This window comes from Scedosporium apiospermum (genome assembly GCF_000732125.1).
Source record: "Scedosporium apiospermum strain IHEM 14462 chromosome Unknown SEQ_SAPIO_0132, whole genome shotgun sequence".
NCBI lineage: Eukaryota > Fungi > Ascomycota > Sordariomycetes > Microascales > Microascaceae > Scedosporium > Scedosporium apiospermum.
This window is the reverse complement of record NW_015971833.1, coordinates 627,309-639,867: the sequence shown is the minus strand read 5'-3', so window position 1 is coordinate 639,867 and position 12,559 is coordinate 627,309. Positions and strand designations below refer to the sequence as shown.

The 12,559-nt window shown below is 50.0% G+C and overlaps 1 protein-coding gene across 1 annotated transcript; it reads right to left on the bottom strand.

Moving 5' to 3' along the window:
• Window positions 1–1,441: 1,441 nt before the first annotated feature.
• On the bottom strand, window positions 1,442–4,361 carry SAPIO_CDS8920 (Malate dehydrogenase (oxaloacetate-decarboxylating) (NADP(+)); the record flags this gene model as incomplete). The annotated part of the gene is made up of 3 exons (XM_016790445.1): window positions 1,442–2,665; window positions 2,914–3,344; window positions 4,166–4,361. 3 exons carry the CDS (start codon window positions 4,359–4,361, stop codon window positions 1,442–1,444), a joined length of 1,851 nt encoding a protein of 616 aa, XP_016639748.1.
• Window positions 4,362–12,559: the final 8,198 nt, after the last annotated feature.

Below are 12,559 nucleotides of genomic sequence, written 5' to 3'. Positions count from 1 at the left end.
CTCCTGGTTCCCCGCAGCCCACTAAAAGTTCAAAAATAGCTCAGGTGGTTCAGGGGTAGAATATTTGCCTTCCATCCGGGGGTAGCAAATGATCCGAGTTCGAGTCTCGGCCTGAGCAGTTTATTTTTTTTCTCTCCTCCTCCTCTCTTTTTTGTTTCTATTTTTATTTTATTATTATTATTATTAGACCTCAAACTTCGGGAGACCGTTTACGTTCTTTTTGTGGTACCGTTTTTCTCATTTTGATTTGTTGCGGAATTTCCGGGGAATTTGTGGACATGTTATCGAATTCTTACTGTTGCTGTAGTGTAAGCCTTGATTAGAAGTGTGTTATCAATGATGTCCTTGTTTTTCTTTTTTTTTTGTTTAAATGATTCGAGTAACCTGATCTCAAAAGGCGATGGCGTTGTCGTCGTGGGGGCGGGATATAATATTCCAGGAGGTTCTTCGCAGGGGGGCAAAAATCAACAAAATCACCCTCACATATTCGGGGGCACCCGAGGACCCAAGATTCTAATCCCTGATTTCTTGCGTAACCCATGTTGCATGTTGGTTGGATGTTGGACAAGACAAATTTCGTCATGTCATGCATGCTCCAAGCCATGATAAAGATGATCCGAGGCTGTCGCCAAGAACACGGCCTGACTACCTTCGTACGGACATCATGGTGGCCCAAGACCAATAGCAGAGATCAAAACGTAAAACAGCAAACAGAACTTTTTTTCCTCGAGCTACTTCATCAATCCGAGGGATACATTCTCTGAAAGCCCAATGAAGCCTCCGAGACACATACCACTCAACCCCGAATCCTAATAACAAGCGTCAAAACAATCTGCAAAAAGTCGAGAGGCCCAGGAGCAGCAGCCGTTCAAGGGATGATAATAGGGAATCATATATATAAATATTAAAATCAAAGACTCCGTGTTAAAAAATCCCTTGCCAGCCGGTCTTTTGTCTAGCGTAAGTCTTTCAGTTCCCTGGGTCCTTCCTTTGCCAATATGCTATCTTCTTGAAATTTGGAAAAGAAAACGAGAAAAAAACGTATAAAGTCAGACAATAATAAAAGGAAATGCAACGGGGGAGGGGATGAGAAACACATCGCTATATGTTATCCATGCAGAAGGAGAGATGTAGAAGGCATATGCCATCCAGCACCTCAATATGAGGAACGCTCAAGAGAGAGAGGGAGAGAATCGTAGTATCGACATCTGGCCGCGTAAATTGGCAGCCAGGGGAGTTGTGGTCGGGCCAAGGTAAAGGCCTTTCCTCTTGTTGAATAGAGCTTTCATGAAAGGAAGAATCAAGTCCGAAAATGAAACAAGACTCGATTCTCCTCGAAAGAGGGTATCAAACTCGAACAGAGCGCATTAGAATTTTAAAACGAGACACTTATTGACACCGCAAATGGTTAGTCAAGGGACACGGGCAACGAAAATCCCATCTAGAGACGGCCCTTTCCACCAAAGCTGACGGGATCGTAAATCCGCTCCTTGATGTACTGCGTGAGGGCGACGTCGCCCCACTCCTCCCACTCAACCCACTGAGACTCGGGAAGACCAGAAACACCGTCACGGCGTGCGGCCTTCATGACTTCGCGAGCAACAACGAGGGAGGCGTCACGGACGCGCTCGATCTTGGGGTAGATGAGACCCTTGTGGACCTCCTCAGCGTTGAGACAGCCGGCGAGAGACTCGGCCGACGTGTACACCATGTCATCGGTGATCTTGGTCGCCTTGGCGAGAATAGCACCGAGACCAAGGCCGGGGAAGACATAGACGTTGTTACCCTGGTTAGGGTTGTAGGTCACGACGTTGTCACCGAACTTGGCCTTGAACGCCGAGAAGGGCGATCCCGAGGCGAAGATGACGGTGCCATCAGTCCATTGTACGGCCTGCTCGAACGTGCACTCGGCCTTGGTAAGGGGGTTGCTGAGGGGGAAGAGGATGGGGCGACGGCCAAGACCGCCGGACTCGACCGAGGCCTTGAGGGCGCGGACGACGGACTCGGTGAAGACGCCAAACGTGGCCGTGAGACCCACGAGGGCGCTGGGCTTGACGTACTCAATGACCTCCTCCAGGGTGCGGAACTGGTGGCCGTTATTGTCATCGCGGGCGAAGTACTTCTTATGCTCGGCGAGCTTATCGCCGCGGTCCTTGGTCACAAGACCCTTGGTGTCAACAAGCCAGAACTTCTCGCGCGCCGCCTTCTCGCTGAGGCCGCGGCGCGTGTAGTACTCGACGAGCTGCTTGGCGACTCCGACACCCGCAGAACCGGCACCCATGAAGACGAGGCGCTGCTCCTCAATGGGGACACCGGAGAGGTTCACGGCGCCAATGTAGCCGCCCAGAACGACGGCACCGGTGCCCTGAATGTCATCATTAAAGCACCTGTATTTGTCCCGATACCTGGCGAGATAATTGAAGGCCTTCTCGCTCTCGAAATCCTCGAACTGCACAACCATATCGGGGAAAACATCGGCGCAGGCTTCCATAAACTCATCCATAAACTCCTGTTGCACGGTCATCGGGGCCCTCTTCTGGCGAAGTCCAAGGTAGAACGGATCCTTGAGGTTGTTCTCGTTGTTGGTACCGGAGTCCAAGACGATGGGAAGAGTCTTGGAGGGGTGGATACCAGCTGCGGCTGTGTAGAGGGAGAGCTTTCCGATCTAAATTGCCAAAGATGTCATTTTGTTAGCAAAGTTGTTGGATAAATAAAGCTGAAGAAGGAAAAAAAATAAATAAATAAAAATTGAAAATAAATGTTGCGAAACAAGTGATGAAAGTTACGGGTCATTGAAACGAGCGACGTCAACTGCCGGATATTCAATGCAGCCAGAGGCAAGAACAAAAGTCCAAAATACATCAATTGCACTTGTTGTCGAGGAAAATTTACGGGGCAATACGAATTACTTACGGAAATGCCGACACCGTTGATGCCAAGGTCTCCGAGTCCGAGAATACGCGATCCGTCCGTCACGACACAAATCTCGGGATTGGGATACGGCCAATTCCGGAGCATGGTACGGATTGACCGTCTTTGCTTGATGGAGATGTAGAGGGCCTCCGGGCGGGTGTAGAGGGTAGAGTATTGAAGGCAGACATCGCCAATGGTAGGGGTGTAGACAAGAGGCATGAGGTCCTTGACATTGTCAATCAGGAGGCGGAAGAAAAGGTCGATGTTCTGGTCTTTGAGGCTGGATAGGTAAAGGTATTTGTCGACATTCGTCTGGCGGGTGGCGATCATCCTCATGGCCCTCTCGCACTGCGTCTGAAGGCTCTCCATGACGTGGGGTATTAAGCCGGTGAGGTTCTTGGAGACACGCTCCTCGGGCGTGAAGGACAGCCCTTTGCACAACAACTCTCGGTTAGCTGCCATTGTTTCTGCGAAAGTCTCTCCGTTGAATTGCGAATGCATTGTCGGTGGTGTTTCGATCTTTGACGGCATGTGGAAGGGGGAGGGAAGAGGGAGACGGAAGATGATAGCTTAAGGTGTGGCGAAAGAGTATACAGTGTATTTCTTGTGTAAGTGGAGGTGGGAACTGGATTGTTTAGAGCGAGATGGATGAAGGGACATAAGACGAGAATAATGAAGAAGCAGAGCTTGGGAGGAGCGAAGGGCGAGCTATTAAAGTATTTTTGGCTTGTGACTAGGAAGCCCGTCTTCTTCTTGTTCTTCTTCTTCTTTCTTCTCAGACCCAGGTCCAGGTCCAGGTCCAGGTCCAGGGCGCGGAGGGAGGGAGTGGGTATAGTGGAAAGTTCAAGAGTCATTGATCGGAGTCAATGTGGAGAGTGGCGGGGGGTGGGAAGTGTGGAGGTGCGAGTAGTGCGTCGTAGTGTCGGGTGTTAGTGGCAGGCGAGCTCGTGAGCATGTGGGAAATGTGGGAGTACCCTGGGTTGTCAACCCGCGGGCAAGTGTAGTGGTACGAAGTACGTACGGACGAGCAAAGGGGCGAGGGATTGTGTGTTAAGACAGGGAAAACAAAGAGGCAAAGATTGCGCAAATGATGCAGGTATAAAGTGCCTAACACTAGTTCCGCGCACTCTGTTGGGGTTGGGGAAAGGAAGCTGAGAAACGGGGACAGGACAGGACAGGAATACGATGCCGATTCCGAATGCTGACGCTGACGCTGATGTTGATGCTATACACAACACACTTTACTACATACCTCTGTTCCAAATAGGTTCCCGCAGGACCTGATATGCAAGAGCCTGTGATTCCGGAATGTACTCGACAGTCCTGTACTGCTTGACCTCACCGTAATTGTGCTGGGCATAGCCTCGCAACTGGTCGAGAGAGGTGGCCCGCATTCTCTCCTCGATCATGGCGAGGTCGACCGAGGCCATGGGATTGAAGTCGGTCATTCTGCGACTGGAAATAGACATGCGCTTGTTGGACACGGAAGTATTGGTCGATCGTGCAGAAGCTGGCGATGACGACCGAGGTGTGGAGATATCTGAATTAGAGACACTGTGGGAGTAAGACGCCATTGGCATTACAACATGTGCCGGTGCCGGTGCTGGTGGAGTTTGTACTAGAGGGTGGTGCATTTATTAGTTTCTGGGCTTGGTCTCTCGCCTCTCGCCTTGGGAGCAAAAGGAGTAAATCGAAAGAAAAAGAAAAAAAAAAAAAAAAAAAAAAAAAAAAAAAAGGTAGGGACCCCCGTGTTGGATGGGGAAGGGAGTGGTCCCGCCCAAGCCGGTGTGGAGCCCTGGGAAATGTGAGGAGAACGGTAATGTAAGATTACCGTTGCTGCTAGTGGCAACTGAAGCTGACCGGGCCTTTACGGAACAGGGAAACAGATGCGTGTGTGGATGGTGGGTGCGTGCGAAATGGCGCTAATCTTGGTGAAGCGTACGTGTAAGTCGAAAAACGGGGGGCAACTGGGACTAGGACGACTAGGACCAGGATGAGGATTGGGAGAAAGCGACGACAAAACGGGAGGTCGCCCACTTGTGGGATTGGGTCCCTTCTAGATGTTGCATTGGGTATTGATTGGTGATATGAGGATATTGAGATTGGGTAGGATAGAGTGGTCTGTGTCTTGGGTTGTCGGGGGTTTTGGGAATGGGATGAGATGGATGCAAACTGGTGCTCACATCATTCAGGAGCAGGATGGGGGTTCGTGGGCTGAATTGCGTACTTTGTAGTCCAATTAATCGTCGTCGTCTGTGGACGAGAGGAGACTCCGGTCTAGCCAGGGTGTTGATTGAACAAATCCACGCAGGGAATACGAGTATCGTACTCTTTGTCTCGTTTGTCGAGGTATATCTTGCCGTATGTCGTCTGTTGGATAGACTCGGTGGAGCTCAACGATGCAAGGCTCAATAATGTAGGCAAGTGGTATAAAGTGTTTCTCGAGGTCTCGGACCTTGGACGAGTTACGATCTGGAGCTACTGCTCGAAGACAAGAAGGAACAACGATGGATGAAAAGAATCTTCAATGGAAGAGGATCACTCGGGAACGATCAAGATAAAGCAAGAGAGGGGTGGTGTTTATTAGTGTTATGAGCGTGGGTCGGGATATCCATTGATATTCCATATCCCCGTCCTCGTCTCCGTGTTGGTGTTTGACGATTCCATCAGAGTTCTTGGGTATAACAGCTGCCATGTAATTTTCCCGCAGTGATTATCAAGCGATCTGCTACAAGTACGAAGGCGAGGGACAATGGAAGGAGCTGGCTGAGACTGACTAGTGTACTCCGTACTCCTGGATTGGGGTCTTCCAAGGGTTTGCGACAGACCCTGTTGGGAAGGATACGCCCCCAGCCTGATACAATGATGGACCAGGGTCACAATACACAGGTACGCCGCCGTGCAGGCCCAACTCAAGCCCTGCCAGGGGAAAAAGAATGGAAGGGAGAGCGGCGAGTTCAGACGGAACGGGGAAGGGACGGTGGACGGACGCCATGGAACAGGAAACGGCGGTGGGTCACAGGACACGAGCCGCAAGTAGGGGGTACCATGGCTTACATGCAAAGGGCGATTTCATGCACATCGTCGTACATCTATCTGTTCCTCGATCTCCTTCTTTCCATCCACAATGTTGGGTTGGGATTCATCAGCCCTCATTGGAACGGCACGCTTTGGCAGGTTGGGAGGGATGAAGCACAAAGCAGCAACAAGTGCCGTATCGGTTAGTACCAGGCTTGCCTCGAAAAGGTACCGTTTCGCTTTTGTTTACTCGACCTTTTTTTTTTTTTTTAACTTCTTTTTCTACAAGTACGACCGGCTTCATGCGAAGCTTTACAATTCGGGAAAGCGAGATTCGTCATTCGAGGAATCAAGAAGAAGCAAAACGACCGGGATGTGAGGTTATTAATTGCATTATTGATACTGAATTCTCGAATTATCGATGGGTGTCCTCGAAAAAGTCCGTTGTCTGGCCGTTGACACCTGACTGTGTGCCAGTCAACCAAGAAAGCGAGATTGGATGGCCAGCTCGTCGCCTGCTCAGCGGCTCGGTCAGGTTGTCCACCGTGTGATTGAATCGACAGCTCGACAGATTCTCAGCCTCAACTTGTATTATTGGACATGAACTGGAGGCCGCCGAAAGTGTGTTGCGCGATTCGCTCACACATTCTTTATCACATCCTCATCTCTAGAATATGCCTCCCCCTCAATTCGGTTCTCAATAGGTTTGCGGCTCCTCTCATTGCTTCCTTCCCTCTTAATTGTGAGAATTGTTGGGACTTCGAAAACATTAAAGTGTGTGAGAATCCATTTTGTTGGCTCTTTCTGGCGCTTGGGAATACGGTGCATGTGACAAAAGGCAGGGAGACGGAAAGGAGCTTACGCTGTCTTTGGAAAGTGAACTCCCTGTGGTAATCCCCTGTCCAGGGGGCTCGGAGTACTCCGTGGATGTTTGTACTGTGCCTAAAGTGGATGCATACAGTGCCTTCAGGGCACCAATTAGCACCTTCCCGTTGACTTTCATCATCAACTCATCCTAATCCGTCTCAAGGCCCCACTACTCACCAGCAAACGAGTCCCAAGGTACCATGCCAAGGACGCCAAGTGTAAGTACGAAGTACGTGACCTCCGTCCTTTGCTGCTTCTTTCTTTTCTTCCCAGGGTCCAGACTTTGCCCAAATTGTCACCGGGCTTGGCAGACCCCCTTCCAGCTTTGTACTTCACCACCAGCCCGATTCGCTGGCTCAATGTTCCCCTTGCCGCTGACCGAACACAGGGTCCGCACCCGCACCCCGACCCAAAGCTCCGACCGGACATCCACCCCTTTCCTTCCCATCCACGATGTTGCGCTTTGAGTCACGATGGTCCGGATCACATCCATGCAATATTTCTAAGCGCTACGGGGGACACTTTCCAATTTTAAAAGGGCCGCGTGTGACTCTATACGTACATGCGGATTGGTTTAAGGAATCAATATCGTTTCGAAATAGTCGTTGCGCATCAATTGTTTCTGAACTGGCGGTGGTCGAGTTGTTGAACTTGTTTTATGGATTGGGAAGGAAGTGGCTGTTCGCTCGTCAAAGATGTGCACACGCACCAATGCACCAATTGTATATGCGGCGAGTTACTAGTACCGAGTGCTACCTATTTTACCAGAATCCCCAAACAAAATCTCTCACAGAAAATTCTCGAAAATCGTCACGTCTCAAGTACTTTGGACAAGAACTTAGGAAGAGACCCCCTTTGTTCACGAAGTATGAAGCACACCAGGAACAAGGTTGGGAAGGGCTTCTTCCTTCCCTGTTCTGCTTGTACGGAGTACACGAAGCACAAAGAATTGAAACGAGCTTCGGTGTCTCGGTTTTTATGGGGATATTGTCAGAAGCGTCCCGAACCGCAGGGAACAACGAAGTACGAAACTGGGAGAGAGCAAACAAACCTTGTTCAAAAAAGAGCCCAACTTCGGTCCTTCAAACTTTTGTGAAGGATCAGGATTCTGGCCAACTACGACGGTAGTTCTTCAGAGGACTTCTGCTTGGTGATTGCGATCGATGGCCTAGTGTATGGGACTCCTTTCTCGTCCTAGTCTCCCTTCTAAGGAGCCCTCGTACGTGCCCTGTGAGTGGGAGTCATAATAAGAGATCATCGACTGTCTCGCGTGGGCTCCACTCTACGAAGGGAAGAAATCCGGACTCGGCAATTTTTGATTGGGCATTGCTCTTCATTAGTGTCGAGCCCGTTGGGAGGTCTTTCGGATGTGGATGAAGAGTTCCGGTGCCCTCGAAGAGCTGGACACAACAAGAGGCCTGGTCTATGTACCGTACTTCGAAGTACGCTCCTGATGGATGTGGGCCTCGTACTTGACTAGATGCACCGTCCCGTTTTACGGTGCTCCGTAACGATTAGCGTGCTCATGCAGCTTCCCCCAAACATTGGTAACATCTAGGCTATTACTCGCCTAGCCTCCTGCTTCTTTTGACGAATTAATAATAGCTGCCGTGGAAATAGTCACTGCCGTGTTCGGCGCATCTCCGTGGTCTGTGATTATTTCCCAAATTCGGCTTCTGGGCCCTTCCTTTTCATGTAGGGCTTTCCGACTTTTCCCGAGCTTGGGGTCCAAAAGGAAGGAAGGGGGCGTGTAGTGTAAGACTGAGGCTGCCATTTGATTTCACAATTGTCAGGATTAACCATCGTCGTATTCACTCTCGACCCGAATCCACATGGTGGACAACATCCTAGCAATACCAGCAATTCTTGATATTGATCCCTTTTTTCTGCTCAATTCACCCCTTGTCTTATTTGGTATGAAGTCAAAGCATTGATGTATGAAGTACTTGTGTATGAGAACGAAGTATCATTGATTTTTGCTGGACCCGCTCTCTCAACCCTGACAACAAAGCGGATCCGACCACCAAAACATCCCCCCATTGAAACGAGCCCGCCGCCATGTCTGATGCGCAGAAGAAGAATGAAGAGTCCCCACTAAGCTCAAACGTTCAAACGCGACAGACCTTCGATTCGGTTTAACCCATTGCCCATTGTCGCAGGACGCATATTCTGAAGCGAAGCACATCACTGTTCTTTATCCTATACCCAGCCCTTCTCTTCAGATGGTTTCGTGTCTCCACGTGCACTCGATAAGCTGCCGTTGAGGTTATCGTGTAAGTCGGCGATTACCTATTTGGGAGCTCAAGAGACAGGGAGGGGCTTTTTCTTTTTTCTTGTCTTCGCAAAAATTCGTCTTCCTCAGAACGGGGACGAAATTTCCGTCAACTTCTATTGATGCTTATTTTCTGCTCCCTCCCTTCAAACAAGCTTGTTTCGAAAGGGAAATCCAACCATATATTACATTACCAGCTACCACTCCGAACGGAGGAACACTGGCTGCTTTTCTGATGCCGAATCGAGAGAGTTGGGAAGATGCCACGATGCCAGTTCTGATCTGGTTACTGACAGGAAAGGACCGCTTGCTCCCTTCAGTTTTGAGCTCTCTTTTAGGAGCCGCGGGTCGGAAAACTTCCTAATTTGACCGCGATCGACCCGATCAGCTCCGAACTGCTTAAAGCATCGAGGGCGGGTGGAGGGGAGATCAAGCGGCTCGCTCAGTCGCATTTTGACTTTCATGTATCAGCCATGCAGTGCAGGGTGGGTGCGCGCAGAGAATCTAGATGCTCGTCGGCCTCTGATCCACGACAAGCCTGCGGTAGATCCTTATTCGTAATGTTGGTCCCCAAGCGCAGAGGGGTTCGCCACATCTTTTCTAAACCACTATAGTTTACACCATCTCGGGTTGATACTGAACAACGGAATGCCCACCGAGGAGTCCAGGCAGATCGTCCCTTTCGGGTCCTGGCCCTACCGCCCCAACCTAAGTAAGATTGCGGCCTAGTCCTCTCCTTCGATATCATCCTCCTCACGAAGGCTTCTTTGTTCTAGATCAACCTAGCGGCTTTTTACTCACGGGCCTCTCGGCCGAGATTGCTGTTGAATTAGTTTTCTGCAGATGCGGTTCGATATTGCGTGCAATGAAGGTCGCCTGCGAATATTGCACCTTGACACGGAGCTTACCAGGATAAGTTCAGGGTCAAATGCCGCCAAGTGAGGCATTCTGCCCTCCTACCCCCGGCAACCACCACTGTGATAATTTTTCTCTCACCCGTCAATGATCAACAGAGTTGATGAAGAGGTTACAGATCGCGATCCCCTCGTGGTCTCGCGGACGAAGGTATCACAGGAAAATCCTCCAATCTTGATGCGGCTAAAAGAGATACGTCCACTTACATCGAAGAGATAGAGCACCTTCTTCGAGCCTGTGGTGGGAGAGGTGAGCGACCTTGCATCAACCTGCCCTGTAACTGATCTACGGGAGCCTCACCTTGATGGATCTTGATCTGCTCCCTTCCCCTTCCTTCCCCCTTCCATCCATCCATCCATCCCTCGCCCCAAGACCATCGTACTTTGCACTGCAATTGATGTACTTTGTACACTGCGTCCAGCTATTTCACATCCATCGGCATCGGCATGCATCCTGCAAGTCGCCGGTCTGGCAAACCCAATTCCCAAGCGAATGGCTCCGCCTAATTTTCCGCTCCAATGCCATGTGCTACTGGTCCCCTCCTTGCACTATTACTTTTCCGTCATCGCAGGCAGTTCCCATTCTGTTTTAGTCGATGCTAGTCGGGCCCGCTGTATCATCATGGAGTCCTCAATAGCCTAGTCGGCTCCGCATCCACTTTTGATGCCCGCAAGTCCGCAAGTCAGACCCCGCATATACTACTACACTAAAGAGTCTAAGAATGGCGTTCTCATCGGGTCCAAGGCAGCCAAGAAGGCGTTTATGCATGACAACACCTGTGAGTAACTGGGGCTTACCGACCGGTACCAGTGTACTTTGTTGACCTTGATGCCGAGTTCTGTGGTGGGAACCTAGGAAGCTCTGATCGAAGGACCTGGGGTGTGCCGAGCTACTAAGAAATGCGCCGGCAAAGTTGCTTTCTTCGCTTTAGCTCCACGCCCCAGAATATTGCTGTTGCTTCCTACTTCGTACACAGCGAGGTCGGAACGATTCTATTCCTGCATAGAGTCCTTGAAGAGTCTTTTCAATGGGACTCCGTTCCCTCTCCGTTCCGAAGGAAGAATATAACAAGTGGGAAAAAATGTGGAACTGCACAGGCGAAGGAATTTCGGTGATGTGAGATTTCCAGTTTGCCCTTTGTTTTTGCCCACCAAAAACTTTCCTCGGCTCGGTAACTTTACACGTCACACTGAACTGGTCCGAAAGAGATCGATCCGGCTTGGTCTTGAGACGGTGGCTGTCAATGCCTCCAACGTTTCTACTCTTCTTTGGCAGGCATCTTTTTCCTGCATTTTTATTTTCGGATTTTGTGGCTGTCAATTTTTGGTTTTTCTTTTTTTTCTTTAAGCCCTTGGTTGGTGTGGTTTGTGCGATCATCCGCAAGTTTTCTGTTCCCACAGGACATCCGATCCCTCTCCGAACACCGGAGACATGAACAGGTGGAAGCTCCATCGCAATATTAAACAGCACGCATTCAATTCTTGCTCAAGAGCCACAAGGAGAAGTCGTAGAACTGCACAAAGCATATTGAGGCAACGCAGGGACAGGGGAGGTCTAGAACTTGGGGGTCTCTTCTCGTCTTCCGCCGCGTGGACTACGGGTCCTACCGGGTGAACGATCCCGAATATCGATTAGCTTGAAGACGAAAAGGAAAGACACTTCAAAGTATTTGTATTTCTTTACGGGATGGGCTGCAGCTTGGACCACCGGCCTGTGTATGTTGAATCTTGTGAAACTCGCGCGATATCGCAATAATCACAAGCTGAAGCTGTGGTGGGTGGGAACAAAACCAAACGGCGCGGCGGGGTAAGGAAACACGCCCAAGCTGCATGGCCAAAATGGCGTCTTTTGCGCTGGGCCAGAAAAAAAAGTGGAAAATGATGCACATCAAGATTTATTCGGCAATAACCTTGGTGGAAAAAAGAAGAACGGAAGGATCTTAGGGTATTAGGGCAACGAGAAGGGGAAAAAATACCGAGACCGAGAAGCCGAGGATGCTGTCCGGCGAAGGGTCCTCTTCTCTCTTTCTCTGTGTCGCTCCGTTTCTTGACTCATTTCCCGCGGTTTAGGGATCTTAAGTTTGGAAGATCTCTTTCCATGTGCTCGCGCCACTCCCCACGTCCCCTTTTTCTTCCTTGTTCGTGATGCATATGGGGCTAATGCAGCTAAGTCTATATCTACTTGTACAACTGGGAATCTCGACGCTGTACACACGTGATAATGAAGGGGGGTATCATTGCTAGACTGTGAGTGTTTACTTGTGTAAGTTCACACTTGTAGCTCTGGGCGTATTGTCGCATGGAGTTATCATGAAGTTCGGCAGGGCTCTCTGTTGTCAACAACCAGTCAGAGCCAGCCCGTATTAGTGTATATATCAATATCTCAGTCGATGTACCCATCCAACTGTCCAGCCATCCCCACCATTCCCCGCATTCCGGTTAGATCTAGGGGTAAAGAGAGACAAGACCAAACCTAAAAAGAGTGAGTGACTCAGGGCTACCACACAAGGGAGGGGGGTGGATAGAAAGCTCAGATGGCCCATGGAGAATTGGATTCGTTCCATTTCGATTCCTA